Genomic DNA, 20,922 nt, shown 5'->3' on the forward strand with positions numbered 1-20,922 from the left:
CTTATTTTAGTTCTCGTTAAGTTAATTTATTCTTCTCCTTAGTTCTTTGAGCATTTTTATAACCAGTGTTTTGAACTCTGTATCTGATAGATTGCTTGCCTCCATTTAGTTTAGTTCTTTCTCTGGAGTTTTGTTCTGTTCTTTTATTTGAGAGATGTTTCTTTGTTTCTTCATTTTGGCTGCCTCCCTGTGTTTATTCCTTTGTATTAAGTAGATCTGCTACATATCCCAGTCTTGGCTGTGCGGCCTTATATAGTAGGTGTCCTGCGGGGCCCAGTGGTGTAGTCTCCCTAGTCATCTAAGCTGAGTGTTCCCAGTGTGTCCCTTGTATGGATTGTGTGTGCCTTACTATTATAGTTTAGCCTTGAATTCTTTTGAACATCATTGGGTAAGACTGACCTCAGGCTTACTGGCTGTGAGGATTGGCAGTGACTACAGTGGATGAGATGTTGTGTTGAGGCTGACACCACAGAGTATGACTCACTATAGAGGGGCTCTCAGTTTTGCTAAGTTTACTTTTTCAGTGTGTTGTTTGTGGAGCTAATTGCTTGGTGCTCTGGTGGGTATAGACTGGTCACTGGGTAGGTTGGTTTGGGGGCCTCTTGACAGGGGCTTTAGTGCTGGCCCAGGTCAGCTGCTATCTGTGCCTGGCCTGAGGTTACCTGGTTAGAAGTGATCTTCAGTTGGTATTTTCCTGTGCTGGGATTATAGGCACATGGGAGTGGCTGTGCTGCCAACTGAGACCTGCCGCTAACTAGTGGCAAGCTGGGGGCCCATTAACAAGAGGTAAAGGGCTTGCCCAGGCCAGCTGCTGATTGTTTGGGGTTAGCAGACATTTTGGAGATTTTTAAGTCTGTAACATGGGCCAAGGCTGACCACTTGTGAGTAAGAGCCTATGGAAGAGTCTCCAGCTTGTCTGTGAGTTGAATGTGGCAGGTTCTCAGGAAATTTCCAGGGTAGGATGAGTTTGTTGGAGGCTCAGATTTTCCATACGCTTATGCCTGTAGGGTGTGTTGGGGAAGGGCTCAGTAAAAAAAAAAAAAAAAAAAATAGCACCTGCAGACATTTTAGCCCCAGAGAGCACTACCCTACAGCCCTTGCTATGAAGCCAGACAATTCAGTTCCTCCCCATACCACGCTGGTGATTTTCAGGTTGCTACTGATTGCTAGAGTTCAGAGAGAATTTGTGTGGGCCTTTCGAGAGGAATGCCTGAGACTCCAGAAGCCCTCCATCTCAACATGATGGAATCTCTCTGATTTTCACAGTCATATGTTGTGGTGACATCTCCTCTAGGCACTGGTATTGTAGACTGGGAAGCCTGGTATAAGGCTGGGACACCTCTCTCCTCGAAGAAGAAATAATGATGGAAAACTTCCCTACTCTGGCAAAGGAAATAGGCATACAAGCCCAGGAAGTCCAAACAAGATGAACCCAAACAGGCCAACACCAAGACATATAATTAAAACGCCAAAGATTAACTAGAAAGAGAGACTCATACGAAGCGAGAAAAGAGCAGTTAGTCCATCACAACCAAAGCATTATTAAAATAAATGTTAAAGGAATTTCTTTAAGAAGAAAATAAATGATCAAAAATATGAATAATAAAATGGCAATAACTACATATCTATCAACAATTAGTTTAAATGTAAATGGATTAAATGTTTCAATTAGAAGACATAGGATGGCTAAATGGGAAAGAAAACAAGACCCTTACATATGCTGCCTAAAGTAGATTCACTTCAGATCTAAAGACATACACTAAAAGGATGAAAAAAAATATTATATGAAAATAGAAACTAAAAAAGTTGGGGTAGCCATACTAATACCAGACAAAATCAACTTTAAAACAAAGGCTATAACAAGTGACAAAGAAGGACTCAGAAATTCCACTTCTGGGTATTTATTCAAAGAAATCTAAAACACTAATTTGAATAGACTTGTGCATCCATATGTTCTTTGAAATGTTGCAATAGCCAAGATATGGAAGCAACTTAAGTGTCCATGGACAGACGAATGAGTAAAAGAGATGGCACCTATAAACAATGAAATATTACTCAGCCATTAAAAATAACAAAATTTTATCATTTGCAACAACATGGATGGAACTAGAGGGTGTTATGTTACGTGAACTGTGTCGGACAGAGAAATATAAATACCGTATGCTAAAAAGCAAAATAAATGAACAAATAAAGCGGAAACATAGATACAAAGAACATTTTGATGGTTACCAGATAAGAGGGTGTCTGGAAGATGGATGAAAAGGGGAAAGCAATTAAGATGTACAAATTGACAGTTATAAAAACAGTCACAGGGATATAAATTACAGCGTATGGGATATAGTCAATAATATTATAATAACTATGTATAGTGTCGGATGGGTACTAGACCTATAAGATGATCGCTTTGTAAATTCTAGTCACTATTTTGTACACCTGAAATTAATGTAACATTATATGTCAACTGTAACTGAAAATTATTTTTAATTGTAAAAAAATGAAAACAAGACTTATACATATGCTGCCAACAAGAGACTTACTACAAATCAAAAGACATACACAGACTGAAAGTAAAGAATGGAAAAAGATTTTATTCAACTAGAACTGAAAAAAAAGCTAGAGTAGAAATACAAAATCAGACAAAAAAGACTTTAAAAAACAACAATAACAAGAGACAAAGAAGAGTAATTCTTAACGATCAAAAGATCAATCCAATAAGAGGATATAACTGTTGTAAACATCTATGCACCCAATGTAGGAGCACCTAAATATATAAAGCAAATATTCATGGACATGAATGGAGAGACTGACAGTTACACTGTAATAGTGGGGGGCTTTAACACCCCATCGATATCAATGGATAAATTATCCAGATGGAAAATCAGCATCAGGAAACAGAAGCCTTAAATAACATATTACTGCTGATGACCTTAAAGATATTTCCAGAACATATCTCCCAAAGCAGCAGAATATACATTTTTAAGTGTATATGGAACATTTTAAAAACTTTTTTTTTTAGGCCACATGTTAGGCTACAAAATGAGTCTCAATCAATTTAAGAGAATGGAGATCATACCAAACATTTCCAATTACAATGGTGTGAAACTAGATATCACTTACAAGAAAAAAATTCAAAATTACACAATCATGTGGAAGCTAAATAACATGCTACTAAACAACAAATGGTTAACGATGAGATTAAAGAAGAAATCAAAAGACCTTGAGACAATGGAAATGAAAACACAATGACCAAAAATCTAGGGAATACAGCAAAAGCACTTCTAGGAGAGAAATTCAAAGCAATAAGCCTACCTTGAGGAACAAGAAAAACCTCAAATAGCAATCTAACTTTACATATAGAGGAACTAGTGGAAAAAAGGAACAAAGTTTGACGAAGGAAGGAAATAATAAAGATCAGAGTGGAGATTTAAAACAATAGAGTCTAAAACAATACAAATATCAATGAAACAAAGAACTGATTCTTTGAAAAGATTTAAAAAATGATAAACTTTTAGCAAGACTCATCGAGAAAAAGAGAGAAGACCCAAATAACTAAATTCGGAAATGAAAGAGAAGTGACAACTGACAACACATAAATAGAAATGATTATAAGAAAATACTATGAATAATTATATACTAACAAATTGGACAATTTGGCAAAAATGGATAAATTCCTAGAAACATACAATCTTTTAGGACTGAATAAAGAAAAAACATAAAACATAAACAGACCAATAAATACTAACAAATAATCAAAAATCTCTCAAGAAACAAAAGTCCTGAACTAGATGGCTTCACAGATGAATTTTATAAAACATTCTAAGAATAACTAATGCTATCAATCAAGCTATTCCACGAAGCTCAAGAGGGAAGGATATAACCTCATTTTATGACACCAGCTTTACCTAAATGCAAAATCATGCAAAGACATTACAAATAAAGGAAATTATAGGTCAATACCCCTGATGAACATACATGAATATATCCTCAATAGAATGTTAGCAAACAAATCGAACAATACACAAAAAGATTATAGAACATGATCAAGTGGGATTTATTCCTGGGATGCAAAGTTCGTTCGATATACAGAAATCACTTAATGTGATACACCACATAAACAAAATGAAGAACTAAAATTTTATAATTATATCAATAGATTCAGAAAAAGATTTTGACAAAACCCAAGATCAATTTACATAATAACTATCAACAAAGTGGGAATGAAAGGAACATACCTCAACAAAATAAAGGCCACATATGACAAACTCAGAGCTAACATCATACTTTCACCATTTCTATTCAACATAGTATTGGACGCCCTAGCAACAGCAATCAACAGCAAAAACGGCAAAAAGAAATTTCTTTTTCAATACAAGAAAAAGAAATAAAAGACACCTTAATTGTAAAGGAAGAAATAAAAGCACTGTTATTTGCTGATGGCATGATATTATATGCAGAAAACCCTAGCAATTGCACCAAAAAAAAAAAATTAGAACTAATAAATGAATTCAGTAAAGTAAAAAATACAAAATTAATATTCTGAAATCACTTGCATTTTTATAATCAATAACTATCAGAAAGAGAAATTAAGAAAATAATCCCATTTAAAATTGCATCAAAAAAAGTAAAATACCTAGGAATAAATATAACCAAAGAAGTAAAAGATCTGTACTTAGAAAATTATAAGATATTAAAGAAAGAAATGGAACATACAAATAAATGGAAGCATATTGAAAGGAAGAATCAACATCATAACCAAATCAATTTACAGATTTAATGCAATCCCAATCAAAATACCAATGTTACTTCTCACAGAAGTAGAACAAATAACTCTAAAATTTAGACAGAACCACAAAACACTTTCAATAGGTAAAGCAATTTTAAGAAAAAAAATAATGTTTGAGATTTCACACTACCTAATATCAAATTATACAATAAGGCTATAGAAATTAAAATATCATGGTACTAGCATAAAAACTAAAATATAGATAAATAGAACAGAGTACAGAGTCCAGAAATAAATCCACACACATATGTTCAATTAATCTATGACAAAAGAGGCAAGAATGCACAATGTAGTAAAGATGGTCTTTTCAATAAATGGTGTTGCTTAAATGGGACATGTAGAAGTGACAACAGAAACATGGCAGTGAAAGCCATCCCCAGGTCTCTCCCCTTGAAACAACAATAAGCTTAACATCTAAAACTCAACAAAAAATACACAAACTGCAGCAGCACGTCTGAGCGTAGGAACTGTGCATAAGTGTTACCACAGATCAGAACCCCGAGTGTAGGGAGGTGGACAGGGAGAAACAAAAAAGCTTCCTCTCATAGCTGGAGCTCCCCGAAGGAGGAGGGGGAGAGGAGAAGATGCGACAAGTTCCCTGAACAGACCTGCCTGAGATAGCTGTAGCTCCACACAGCCTGCAGCAGTGCCTAGTCATCAGGGCAAAAAGTGGAGAAGCAGGGACGACAGAGAAGTAACAGTTGATTTTTACCAGCTGCAGTGGCAAAACCGAGGCTGAGCCACAGACCCAATCCCCAGCCTAGAGAGCCCTTCCCCCTAATCCTCCGAAATCAAGCACCACGGAGCCCCAGGAGAATCGAAGCAAAGGCTACTGAAACTGTCACTAACACTGAGAGGGACTGAGACTGAGGGTAGCAAGCATAATTGAATATAAGGGAAAAAAAAGAATTATTAAGACTTCATATAAAGCAAGGATCCAAAGAGGCTTAGGTGCCACCTACTAGAAACCAAAAAAAAAGAGTGCCTTCTTTGCTAAGGAGAGATCTTTATATAATAAATCTTTTCTGGAAAAAAACTGAATACACTTCCATTAATGCCCAGGTGGACAAATAGTCTATTACATACCATGAACAACCAAGGTGACAAGACATTTCACAAAGATGGAACAAATCTCCAGAAAATAAGCTTACAGACATAGAAATATGCGATTTAGATGATAGAGAATTCAGAATGGTACTTCTGAAAAAACCCAATGAGATCCAAAACAATTCATATCAACAATTTCAGGAACTGAAAAAAACGCCTAGATGAGTAGAATGAGTTCTTTAGCAAGGAGATTAAAACTCTCAAAAAGAACCAAATAGAAATTCTGGAGATGAAGAACACACAGCAACAGTTGAAAAGTGAAACGGCAAGTTTGAGAAATAGAGTCGAACAAATGGAGGAAAGGATTGGTGATATTAAAGACAGAAATCTAGAAATAAATCAAAAGGAAGAAGAGAGAAATCGAAGAATGAAAAATAATGAAAGAGAAATATGAGAACTAGCTGATACCATCAGGAGAGGAAACATAAGAATAATGGGCATTTCCGAAGGGGAAGGAAAAAGAGCAGGAATTAGAAAGCATTTTCAGACAAATGGTTGACAAGAATTTCCCAAATGTAAGGAATGAGCTGGAGCTTGGAATTCAAGAAGTCAGCGGAACACCCAATTATCTCAACCCAGGAAGGCTTTCACCAAGACACATTGTATTAAAATTATCAAAAACAACGACAAAGACAGAATTCTCAAGTCAGCCAGGGGAAAGAAGAAGGTAACTTATAAAGGAAAACCCATTAGATTATCGTTGGAATTCTCAGCACAAACCTTACAAGCCAGAAAGGACTAGAATCAAATATTTAAACTATTAAGTGAAAGAAACTACCAGCCTAGAATAATATATCCAACTAATCATTCCTTCAGATATGAAGGAGAAATAAAGACCTTTCCAGACATACAAAAATTGATGGAATTCTGCAATGCGAGGCCTGCATTACAGGAAATAATGAAAGGGGTCAGGTCACCTAAAACGAGAGACAAAAAAAAAAAAACATAATTAGGAGCAAGGAGACTAGACTAGTAGGCAGATAGAAACAGAGGAGTGCAACCCTTACTAAGGACAGGACATTGTAGCTTAAACAATGAGAAGAGATTTGCTATAGCAAGATAGTAATGAACATTCAGCATATATTGAGACAAATTGAAACAACAATGACTGAAAATGGGAGGATTCGAAGATCGAAATTTGCAAAGGAGAATGGAGATAAGGCACATGCAGAAGAAAATGGATGACTGTATATATATAATGGTATTCATAATGGTAACCACACAAAAAGGTTCATAACTAAAGTATATAACATAAAACAAGAAGGATCAGAGGGAAAACCCACAAAAGACAACCAAAACAAAGAAAACAGAAACACAAGAACAAGGAAGCAATGGAAACATCAAGCTATCAGAAAACAAAAGACAAAACAGCTATAAAAAGATCTCTTATTTCAATAATCACCTTCAATTTAAATGGACTGAACTCACCAATAAAAAGGCACACAGTTTAAGATTGGGTCAAAAAGCAAAACCCAACCATATGCTGCCTCCAGGAGACACATCTCAGTTCCAAAGACAAACACAGATTCAAATGAAGGAGTGGAAAACGATATTTCGAGCAAACGGCATTCAGAGAAAAGTGGGAGCAGCGGTACTAATATCAGACGAAATAGATTTCAAAATAAAAAAGGTAAGGAAAGATACTGAGGGACACTTCATAATGATAAAGGGAATCATGCATGCACCAAGAAGACATAACACTAATTAATATCCACGATCACAATCAGGGAGCCTCAACATATATAAAGCAATTACTAACAGAACTAAAGGGAGAAACAGACCAAAACACTATCATAGTAGGAAATCTAAATACTTCACTGTTGGATTTGGACAGATAATCCAAACAGAAAATCAGTAAGGAAATAATATCCTTAAATGACACATTAGATCAACTGGACATAATTGACATTTACAGAGCCTTCCATCCCAAAACTGCCTTGAAACTAGAGATCAATTGCAAAAAGAAAGCAAGAAGAACCACAAATACATAGAGATTAAACAACATGCTACAGAGAAGAAATAAAAAGAGAGATCAAGAGATAAATAGAAATGAAAGATAATGATAGTACAACATATAAAAATTTTGGGGACATGGAAAAAGCAGTCATAGGAAAGTTCATATCATTACAGGCCTATCTCCAAAAACAAGAACGAGCCTAAATAAACAACCTCACACTTCATCTGAAAAAAAATAGAAAAAGAAGAACAGATGAAAGGAAAGAAATCATCAAAATTAGAACAGAATTCAATGAACTTGAAAACAGAAAAATAAATGCAACAAAGAGTGAGGTTTTGAGAAGTTTAATATAATTGACAAACCCCTGGCTAGACTCACGAAAGGAAAAAAGAGAAAGGACACAAATCAACAAAATCAGGGATGAAAGAGGGGAAATTATGACAGATACTGCAGAAATACAAAAGATCATACAAGAATACTATGAAAAAGTATAGAATACCAAATTTAATAACCTAGAAAAAATGAGCCAGTACTTAGAAAAATACAACCTTCCTAGACTGAATCAAGAACTGGAAAAAAAAAAAATAGACCAATCAGCAGTATGGAAATGGAAACAATCATCAAAAACCTACCAAAAAGTAAAATTCTAGGACCAGATGGTTTCACCAGTGAATTCTACCAAACATTCAAAGAAGATTTAATATCTATTCTCCTCAAACTCTTCCAAGAAGATTTAATATCTATTCTCCTCAAATCAAAGAGGAAGCAATACTTCCCAACTCATTTTAAGAGACCAATATTACGCTGATACCAAAACCTGGCAAAGATAAGAAACCTAGAGACTAATATTTCTCATGAACACAGATGCAAAAATCTAAAATAAGATATCAGTGAACCCAATACAGCAGCATATTAAAAAGATTATACACCACGATCAAGTGGGCTTCATCCCAGAAGCACAGTGATGGTTCAACATACACAAATCAATTAATGTGATACACGACAAAAACAAATTAAAAAGTAAGAATCATATGATCGTATCAATAGATGCAGAAAAAGCCTTCGACAAGATACAGCATCCAGTTATGATCAGAACACGTAACAAAATCGGTATAGATGGAAAATACCTTAACATGATAAAGGCCATATTTTACAATCCCTCAGCCAACATTATACTGAATGGTGAAAAACTAAAAACCTTCCTTCTAAGATCAAGAACAAGGCAAGGCTGTGTACTATCGCCACTGTTGCTAATATAACATTAGAGGTCCCAGAGAGTATAATCAGGCAAGTGAAGATATCCAAATAGCAAACGAAGAAGTCAAACTGTCACTATTTGTGGATGACATGATTCTCTATATAGAAAACCCTAAACATTCCACAAAAACACTACTAGAAACAATAAGCAAATACAGTAAAGTTTCTGGTTACAAAATCAACGTTCAAAAAATCCATAGCATTCCTATACTCTAATAACAAAGTGTCAGAAAAAGAAGTGGAAAAAATAATTCCTTTATCAATTGCAACAAAAGAATAAAATACCTAGGAATAAATCTAATGAAACACATGAAGGACCTATATAATGAAAACTATAAAATCCTATTAAAAGAAATAGAATAAGATACAAAGAAATGGAAAGATATTCCATGTTCTTGGATTGGAAGAATCAATATAGCTGAAATGACCACGTTACCTAAATCATTATACAGATTGAATGCAATCCCCATCAATATCCCACCAGCATTATTTAAAGAAATAGAACAAAAAATCATCAGATTTGTATGGAAGCACAAAAGACCCCAAATTACCAAAGCTATCATGAGGAAAAAAAAAAAAAAAAACCAAGGCTGGAGGCATCATTCTGCCAGACTTCAAATTATACTACAAAGCAAAAATAATCAAAATGGCATGAAATTTTCAGAAAAACAGACACATGGACCAGTGGCACAGAATCAAGAGTCCAAAAGTAAACCCATATTTATATGGGCAAATAATTTTCAATGAGAAAGCCAAAAACATACAGTGGAGAAAGGAAAGCCTCTTCAATAAATGCTGCTGGGAAATGGAAAGCCACCTGTAAAGAATGAAACTAGACTGTTGTCTATCACCACACACCAAAATTAACTCAAAATGGATGGATTAAGGACCTGAATATAAGCCCTGAAACAATAAAATGCATTAAAAAAAATCATAGGAACTAAACTCAAGTACCTTGTACTTCCAGAGGATTTTATGAATTTGGCCTCAAAGGCAAAGAAAATAAAAAGAAAAATAAATGAATGAGACTACATCAAACTAAAAAGTTTCCTTACAGCAAAAGAAACTGTGAACAAGGTAAAGAGACAATCATCTGAATGGGAAAATATGTTTGCAAGTAATGCCTTCGATAAGGGCCTAATATCCAAAATATACAAAAAACTTATACAGCTCAATAACACTAACAACAACAACAACAAAAAACAATCCAATCAAAAAATGGGCAGAGGACCTGAACAGACACTTATCCCTAGAGGACATAAAAATGGCCAACAAATATTTGAATAGATGCTCAATATTGCTAACTATTAGGGAAATGCAAACCAAAACCACAATGAGATATCATCTCACACCTGTTAGAATAGCTATTATCAACAGAACATGTAATAACAAATGCTGGATAAGATGCACAGAGAAATATGAACCCTCATACCCTGTTGGTGGGACTGCAAATTGGTACAGCCAGTATGGAAAACAGGATGGAGGTTCCTCAAAAACTAAGAATTGATCTACCATATGATCTAGCAATCTCCCTACCCCATAGACTTGAAAACTCATATCCAAAAAGATATTTGCACACTACTGTTCATAGTAGCATTATTCACATTGGCCAGGTCATGGAAGCAACTGAAGTGTTCTATGATAGATGATTGGCTAAAGAAGCTGTAGTACATATATACAATGGAATGTTGTATTAGTGTTTTTAGCCTTAAGAAGAGATGAAATACTGTCATTTGCAACGACATAGATGAACCTCGAGATAATCATGCTAAGTGAAATAAGCCGGACAGAAAAAGTTAAAAATCACATGATATCACTTACATGTGGGATATAAACCTAAAAGCAACAAATGAACAGGACAAACAAACAGACTCGTGGACATGAATATATCAGTGGTTACCAGAGGGTAAGAAGAAGGGGAAAGGAGGGAGGTAGACAGGATAAAGGGGGTCAAATATGTGGTGACAAAAATAAAAATCTAACTATGGGAGGTGAACACACAGTGTAAATATATGTATGCCTTATTGTTAAAGTGTACAGCTGAAATTTATTGGATTTTGTGAACCAACATCACCATAAAAATAAATAGATAAATAATTTTTTAATTTAAAAAATTAAACAAATAAAATAAAAAATAAACAGGGAAAATGTATGGAAAACATGAAACTGACCGCTTTCTTACACCTACACAAGAATAAACTTAAAGTGGATAAAGACTTAAATTGAAGACTAAAAATTATAAAATTCTTTAACATCACTTAGTAATATTTTTTGAATATGTCTCCTTCAACAAGACAAACAAAAGAATAATTTTTAAATGGTATTACATCACACTAAGAAGTTTTTTCGCAGCAAAAGAAATCATCAACAAAATGAAAAGACAACCTACTAAATGGAAGAATATATTTGCGAATAATACATCCATAAACGGTCAATATACAAAATATCTAAGAAACTCATAAAACTCAATAACAAAAAAAAAATCTGATTGAAAAGTGTGCAAAGAATATGAGAAAACATTTCTCCAAAGAAGACATACATATGGCCAACTGATATATGAAAAAATGTTTAACATCACTAATTATTAAGAAAATGCAAATTAAAAGCACATTAAGATATCACCTCACACCTGTCAGAATGGCTATCATTGATAAATCGAAAAATAACAAGTGTTAGAAAAGATGTGTAGAAAATGGAACCCTCGAACACTCTTGGTGGGATTGTAAATTGGTATAGCCACTGCAGATAAAAAGCTTTGTAGGTTCCTGAAAAAATTAAAAATAAAACTATCTTATGATCTAGCAATTCCACTTCTGGGTATTTATCAAAAAAAAAAAAACCAAAACACTAATTCAAAAAGATATATGCACCCCTATGTTCACTGCAGCACTATTTATAAGACATGGAAACAATCTAAGTGCTCATCAGTAGACAATTGGATAAAGAAGATGTGATATTTTTATATACAATGGAATATTACTCAACCATTAAAGAAATGAAATCTTACTATTTGCAAGTACATGTAGAGCTAAAAGGGTATTATGCTAAGTGAAATGTCAGGCAAAAAATGACAAATACCATATGATTTCACTAATATATGAAATCTAAAGAACAAAATAAATGAAAAAACAAAACAGAAATAGACTCATAGATACAGAGAAAAAACTGGTGATTGCCAGATCAAAAGGGTTTGGGGACTTGGTGAAAAAGAAATGATTAAGAAGTACACATTAGTAGTTATAAATTTGTCATAGGAATGTGAAATACTGCATAGGGAATACAGTCGACAATATTGTAGTAACTATTTATAGTGCCAGCTGGATACTAGACTAATTGAGGGGATCACTTCATAAATTATATAATGTCTAACCACAATGCTGTATACTTAAAATTAACAAAAAATAATATTGAATGTCAACTCTAATTGAAAAATAATTTTTAATTTAAAAAATACACAATGAGATACCACCTCACACCAGCTAAAACAACTGTTATCAAAAAGTCAAAATACGTGTTGGCAAGGATATGGGGAAATGGATCCTTTGTGCATTATTGGTGAGACAGCAAACTGGTAGAGTGCCTGTGGAGAACAATATGTAGATTTCTCAAAAAACTAAAAATAGATATACCATATGGCCCAGCAATTCTACTTCTGAGTATTTATCCAAAGAAAATAAAAACACTAATTCAAGAAGATGTAATACCCCTGTGTTCCTATCAGCATTATTTACAATAGCCAAGATATGGAAGCAACCTAGGTATCCATCGATAGATGAATGGATAAAGAAGAAGTGTTGTACAATGGAATGTTACACAGCAATAAAAATTAAATCTTACCATGTGTGATAACATGGATGAACATAGAGGGTATTATGCTAAGTAAAATTATCAGTCAAAGAAAGACAAATACTGTATGGTGTCACTTATATGTGGAACTTAAAAAAAAAAAAAAGAAACAAATGAACACACAAAACAAAACAAAAACAGACTCACAGAAACAGAGACCAAAGGATGGTTACTAGAAGGGAGGTTGTTGGGGAATGGATTAGAAAGGTGAAGGGGAATATAGTCAATAATACTGTGATAGGTTTGCACAGTGACAGATGATTACTAAAATTAGTGAGGTGATCACAATATCAGGTATGGAACTGTCAAATCATGACATTGTATACCAATATAATATTGTATATCAACTATACTTAAAGAAAAAAATTTTTAAGTGGGCAGAAGATCTGAATAGACATTTCTGCAAAGAGGACATACCAATGGCCAATAGACATATGAAAAAATGTTCAACTTTGCTAATCGTCAGAGAAATGCTCATTAAAACCACAATGAACTATCACCTCACACCTGTCAGAATGGCTATCATTAATAAATCAACAAACAAGTGTTGGTGATGATGTGGAGAAAAGGGAACCCCTATAGCCACTATGGAAAACAGTTTGGAGATTCCTCCAAAAATTAAAAATTGGACTACCAATGTCCCAGCAATTTCACTTCTGAGTATTTATATGAAGAAATCCAAAACACTAATTTGAAAAGATATATGCATTCCTATGTTCACTACAGCATTATTTACAATAACCAAGATGTGGAAGGAACTTTGGTATCAATCAATAGATGAATGGATAAAGAAGAGGTGGTACTTATATACAATGGAATATTACTCAGCCATAAAAAAAAAAATGAAATCTTACCATTTGCTTAACGGAGTTAGATGATATGATGCTAAGTGCAATTAAGTCAGAGAAAGACAAATAACAGATGATTTCACTTGTTTGTGACTTCTGAAAAGCAAAATGAATGAACAAAACAGAAACAGAGTCATAGATACAGAATAAAAACTGGTGATTGCCACATGGGAGGAGGTTGAAGGGTTGGGTGAAAAGGTGAAGGAGTTAAGAAGTACCAATTAGCAGTTACAAAATAATCATAGGGATATAAAGTACAACATAGGATATGCAGTCAACAATATTACAATAAATATATATGGCACCTTTCGGGGGATCATTTTGGAAGTTATATAAATGTCTCACCACTGTCGTACACCTGAAACTAGTATAGTATTGAATGTCAACTGTAATTGAAATTTTTTTTTTAATTTTTTACATGTGGTAAATGGACTAAATCTCTTTTCAAAGTTAAGCATTTTTGTCTTATATTTTTCATACAATAGTATCTTTTTAAATGAAACTAAATGAGGACATTTTATAGTAATTTGTACTTACGCAAAACTAATTCCTATTATGCGATTGCAAAAGTTGGCATTATCCTTAGCAATCCTCATTTTCCTTATTGCTTAAAGGACAAAGCTCAGCCAGAGACACAAACCACCAGTTTTGGAAATGTCCTTTTTAATGCCAAACTGGCAGTGGATGACCCTGAAGCTGTCCTCTTAGTTAATCAGCCTGGATCTGATGGATTTAAAGTCGACTCAAGACCACTCTTTCAGGTGGGCCAATAACACTTACAATAGCTATGTAACCACATTCAAGGTACTTAACATTTGAATGGCTCAGATGTCTCATTTGTAAATAGCAGTTATAGTAATATTGTATATAGTTCATGTGAATATTGAATAATGCATGTAAACCACACCTGACCATATTGGGCACATGGCGAACATTCTATAAACTAACTATTATTATTTTTATTAATGTATTATTATTACTTTAAGTCAATGTGTAATGAAGATCCTTATTCAGCCCAAACATAAATCTAAGTCTAAAGGTTGGAAAGTCTGCTTTTCTTATTCAATATTTCTTCCTGTTCACTTTTCTTGACCATCTTTAGTAGAGTGATCTTGTGTGAACTGCTGGACTCAGAAAAACAATAGTGTACAGCACATAAATCTGCACTCTCAAAGATTTTATAAACCAAGATAAAATCCTAACCTATAGATAGACAGTAGAAAGAGACACAGGTAATGACAACCATACTGAGCATACAAATGTGACAAATTTAGAGATGTGTTCACATCATGATTCCTTGGGGAAGCAAGTGTACCTTTAGGATATTACTGAAAATTGTTCAAACAGAATGGGCTAAGAAATGTGTTATCCTTATTCAACCAAAAGAGGGAATCTTAAGGAGGCATATTTGTTATTCTGAATCTTTTTAAACAAAAAGCTTAAGTATAACATTTTTTTTTTCATTTTACTTTTAATGCTCAAAAGTATTTGGCTTCAAAGAGCCATCAGAAAATCCCTTCTTTTGAAAGGCCCTGGAAAAGCAGTTTTCTATGGTCTTAAATATAAATGTGCTGCAAGACATACTGGAAAAGAGTCTTGAGAAGTCTGAGAATGTCGAATTTCTAGTCCTGCTTCTACCGCTAACTAGTTGAGTGAAATTGGGCAAGTTACATAACTGCTATATATTCTTACTAATTTTTTAAATGAATAATTTAGAGTGATAGATATCTAAAGCTCTTTTCAGTTCTGACATTCTATGACTTTGTCATAGATTACCAAATATTTACCAGCACATACTACGCATGCAAAAATATTAAGTGGATTAATTCTGCAGACTAAATTAAGTTAGCAATTTTTTTGGCAAATAGTCATGAATTAGGTTGGTGTAGTTATAATTTTCTAATGAACGGAGTTTTGTTTTCTAGGTTTCCCTTGGTCGAGAATGGTACATACACACAATCTACACAGTAAGATCAAAAGAAAATGCCAATGGAGGCATTGGCAAAAGAAGTGTGGAGTACCAGACCCACTCAGTAGTGAGTCCAGGGAAGCCCCAGGCAACTACCAGAAGCAGAAAGAAGAGGGCGATCAGGAGCACACCCCAACTAGTGTGGGAAATTGGAGCTGAAAACAACCGAGGAACAAACATCCAGCACATTTCCCTGGATCGCACCAACAAGAAACAGGTCCCAAAAGGGAGGGTTCATCCTGACGGCATCTTCCCCTGGGGGCTCGACAGTCCCAGCTCTGAGGTCAGCCTTATCACGGTCATGGGAGGTACCACGGTGGGAATATTCACCCTCAGCCTTGTTGCCATTGCAGCAATGATGTGCAAGAGCAAGAAGAGTACTAGGAAGAAGGATGCCCCAAAGGGCTCCAGAAGCAGTGAGCCCATGATGCTTCCACAGAGCTGCCGCAGTGACAGCTCAGAGGTGTGATGACTACAGATAGAATTCAATCTTTTCCTCAAGTGCCTCAGACTTAAGACAATAGAAAACCAAATGCTTCTGTAAATGGCAGAGAATTGGAGAATTCTGTGACAAAGCTGCTCAGAGGACCTGACTATACGAATGAACTTTGATTTGAATTCTGTCTACTCTTTCATGCATCAAAGGACAAATCAGACCATGGATCACATCTTTCTTGTTGCCCAAAAGACAACAGCAATATAGTCACATGTGCACAGAGCCACACATGGACAGCAAGGAATGTACTTTCCATTTTAGGCATTTTCTCTATACAGTCAAGATGAACCTATTGAAAGGTGCTAACAGACTCTCTCAGAAGTTTCAGAGGAGTCTATTGTTGCTATACTAGTATAAACCTTGAAGGTGTAACTATCACAATGTTTCTTAGTTGTATAACAGTTTATTAATAGAAATATTTTAAATGGTAGCCTAGAATAATGATAAACATACTGTTTATTATGACAAGTTTTCTAATAGGTGAAGACAGCATGAATTATGACCAGTGGTAGCTCAACCCACAAATCACTTTTTCTACTACTTGGGAGGGAGTGAAAGGAAAGATAGAGGGAAAGTAACTCACTAACCTGGATTTAAATTGTTTCTTTTTAAATTAAACCAAAGAGTGTGTTAAGTCTGAAAGGCTGTTGAAGAGACTGCTCTGTTTTGGGTATAAAGTGAGAAACAGTAGTTCTTGCATGATAATATACCTTACTGGTGCTCAATATTTGTGGAAAATGAGAGGGTCGGTGACATATTGATGACAAAGAAAGACCATGACTTAAATGAACATTTACAAGACAACGTTCTCTAAGAACTGAGCCTAGATATTTGCAGTATGGAGCCCATAAATGATAATAAGAAACATCATTTTGTAAAGGAAGAAAGTGGTATTTATTAATATAATGTGTTAAACCAAAGTGCTTCTATACACACTTTATAGAATGAAAGAACATTTTAACAGATGATACATGAGGTTAACTCTTAGAGTAATATAGTTAATAGCTTCGATTGGCCATGAGACACTAGATTAGCTTTCTAATCAGCAATTGCTCCAAACCATAGGAATTTCTGCAACTGTCATTTTAGAGATGGTCTAGGTGGTGGCCAGCATCGTCAATTATATTCTTCTTATATCCAAGAAAAAAGCATCATCTTTTGGCATCTCCAGTTAAGTAAACTGATACATCGAGGTCCCCCTCAGTACCTAAAATTATACTTTGTAACACTGTTTACAGTATTAAAAAATAAGGATTGAATGATTGAATGAACTTGCCTGGTAAACCTCCCACTGCCTTTCTGAAAAATGTGCTTTCACCAATGGCAGAAATTTTGATTAGAAAAGAAAATGTTAGCATTTAATGACCAGTCTTTGAAAAGCTAGTAAATGTATTTCAAGCAAAAAATGAGGTCAAGAGAAAAATAACCACACCTAAAGATTAACCCTCAAGTGTTAATCTGAAATGCCTGGAATCCTCTTTCATTTGCAGTCATAATCTGGCCACACTGGACATCCTGGTGAAATGGAGATTTTTAGAAAGTCAGCCTCTTTTCAGTCATAGAGGCACAACCATCTTTTGATTGAAAAAAGGAAGCTATACTGGTGCTGGAAGAGCGGCGAAAAATGTCTAATATTTGCCTCTTTTCTTTTGGACCTCTCTGAACTTCACATTCAGTATTTTTAAAGAATGTAGTAGAATGTAGTCTCCTTCCACTGGGGGATTTACAAATATCACCTACAACTCAAAGATTTCTCAAAGGATTTATATAAATAGAAAGTGCTACATAGCCCAAGAGTTTGCTTACAAATAAATATTAATACTTTCTTAATTATCCTCTTTTATTTTTCTTTACCTTCTGGCAGATGCTTAGCTACTTCTTTGGCTACCTCATAATTTGTGTAGGAATGAATCGTGTTAAGCAGTTTTAAATAGTAAGTGAACTTTGTACCACTTAATATTGGGTTCAATTTATATGTAGACTGTTAGAGCAAGTACTCTCAATTGACTTAATGTTACTTTAGGAGTTAAGATGCTTCAGAACCTGACTATCATGCAATCCTGGTGGCAGGGGACGGGGGGGTTGGGGGGGACAGTCTCTGACACTGAATATAGTAATCAGTGAAGCATCACTACAAAAAATCTGTTTTGAGCTTTTGGAGCAGGCTAGTTTTATACCAATTTTACTTTACAATGAGTTGTTCTAATGGGACTACTACATGTAAATTAGAAAGTTTATAAAATACATGTCTATCCTTTTCAAACAAAAATAAATCTCTCCCTCTTTACCCATCTCCTTCTCCTTTTCTCTCCTCTCTCTCTTCTTGCTTCCCTTCCTACCCTTAAAAAAAAAAAATAGAGCTTTCTTAAGTATAAAGTACTTGGATTTCTGTGGGAAATAAGTAAATAGAGCTTTCTTAAGAATAAAGTACTTGGATTTTTGCATCATTTTCTTGCTATGTGATTTAGCATACATTAATCATTTAAAAAACTTCTTTTTAGTGGAAAAAAGGTATCAGACAAAATGCTTTATTGTTCAATAAAACGGTTCCTTATTTTCAATATTTTGTTTTTAGAGAATTATTCTGGTACTGCCAGAACATATACATAGAGAACAGGATGTAAGTAATAACAGCTTCTCAGATATTCAGTAGCTTCTAATCCTAATTAAAACAAGGTCTTATTGATATTTCAGAGTAAACCCAAACACAAAACTAAATATTAAGCACTAATGGCTCTCCTAGCATATGAACCATGAAGCATTAGAATACATAAATATATTTTAATGCTGTTTTTAATTATCTCAGTTTATTTCTTTGCTTAACATTTACCAAATGCTCACCTAGGATTACCCACTTTGAGAGATTACATAGAAACCAAGCTCCTCCCCTGGCCATTGACAATGCTATAATCAAATGTGGCTCTTTCTTTGTACTAAAGGGATTGAGATTTGCATTAGGTTTTACCCTGGACCAAGAAAACATCAGGCATCTGTGTGAACCACAATTTTAAAATTTCTCTAGAGCACCAGCAGTAGAGTCCATTCTTTTTCACCTAAAAGAACCCCACTTGTTATAGATCATTCTGATTACAGATCTAATACAAAATATTTCCAATCCATAATATGGTAGAAGTGTCCTTTGCAAACCTATCCAGAGAATGTACATTGCAGTAATGTGGATGTCTCTGCATATTTTTCCCTCTTAATGGAAGACAGACCCACTTTATTTTAAGAATGGGTTAACAAATCGACTCTCCTTTCAGTCCTTTAACAACATCAGCACCTCCTGAGATCCACCCTTTCACAAGCATCCAATATGTTTGAACAATGTGAGTAAAGGTCAACTAGAATTCTCCTGCCATGCTACTGCATAGTATTTGTGATAAGAATGACCAGCTATGGCTCAATATGAAGTGATTTAGTTCTATAAGCAGCCAAAGCTTCTTTATCAAGTCATCTTACCTATAATTCTTTTCCAGGGTACTCGCTCCAAGGTCAACTTTAAAAATGGAAAATAGACCTGTATAATCAATCATAGAGAGCTTCTCCTCATAGAAATCAATGCTAAGGGTTAAAGTAGTCCCAGATTGAGAAATGTTACAGTGACAATAACAGATTAAAATATGACATTTAGATTTTAAAAGTTAGAAATTTGATTTCTGCTATTTTGAGAATAGCTATTTAGCATTGACTCAGAAACCAATTTATTTCTTTAATGAATAAAGAAAAAATATATTTTTTAAATGCAACTGTTTTAAAATTTGAAGTTTTCATAATTGTATTAATTTGAAAACAAGCATATTATGATTCTTTGAAACTCTCATTTTCTCTGGTCATGATAGCAATAATAAAAGGATGAAAACAGGCATGTTTACTAATGATGTGAAAAATGAATGAGACTCAAACATTTAATCAATCCAATTTGCCATGGCTTAGAAATGTGTAATTTGGCAGGAAACTATAACTACTATTATTATTACACACGCACATACACATACACACACACACACACACACACACACATGCATATAAAAATAACCAAACATCTTACTCCTAGAAAAAGATAACCCTAAAAACATAATTCTAACTGAAATCCCTCATATGAAGATTTTCAAGAAGGTCGACAGAATGGTGGTGAAAATGTACCACCATGGGAGTTTCTTTGACATTAGTTCAAAGGTTAATATGTTTTATTAAGATTTGTTCCTAGAATTGATTCCAATATTGCATGGTAATGACATACAAATTTCTGAAATTATTATGTGCAGGTTCAAAATATCCTTGACTATCTATATTTCTCCTTGTTTTCATATCCTTTAATGTTAAGAACAAAAGACTTTGAGATTTTGGTAGTTATATTTATTTCGATACGAGATTTTCAAAAAGAAGTGCATGGTATTTTCCTATAGTTTTGAGTAGAGAGCTTACACAGAAAACTTTTTTATTAAACTTATTGGGGTGACATTGGTTAATAACATGTAAGTTTTAAATATATAATTCTATAGTACATCATCTATACATTGCATTGTATGCTCACCACTCAAAACTTTTAAATAAGCAAAGAAAGCTGATTCTTTCTCTTGAACTAAAGTTGATTAAACAAAATATACTAATGTGAAACTCTTTTGATTTTATTTTATTTTATTGGCAGAAAAATCA

At 34.2% G+C, this 20,922-nt stretch overlaps 1 protein-coding gene across 2 annotated transcripts in view; it reads left to right on the top strand.

Moving 5' to 3' along the window:
- FREM2 (FRAS1 related extracellular matrix protein 2) overlaps positions 1-19,947 on the top strand; it is a 271,893-nt gene extending 251,946 nt beyond the window's left edge. Inside the window, exons 24-25 of one of the 2 annotated variants that reach the window (XM_023526177.1) lie at positions 14,413-14,559; positions 15,724-19,946. In XM_023526177.1, the coding sequence (XP_023381945.1) occupies positions 14,413-14,559; positions 15,724-16,236 (660 nt within the window). In that variant the 3' untranslated portion in view covers positions 16,237-19,946. Of the gene's footprint in view, positions 1-14,412; positions 14,560-15,723 lie in introns of both variants that reach the window. The other variant, XM_011385559.2, reaches the window with a different exon arrangement.
- Positions 19,948-20,922: the final 975 nt, after the last annotated feature.

The sequence above is a fragment of the Pteropus vampyrus genome, unplaced genomic scaffold, assembly GCF_000151845.1.
Source record: "Pteropus vampyrus isolate Shadow unplaced genomic scaffold, Pvam_2.0 Scaffold737, whole genome shotgun sequence".
Classification (NCBI taxonomy): Eukaryota; Metazoa; Chordata; class Mammalia; order Chiroptera; family Pteropodidae; genus Pteropus; species Pteropus vampyrus.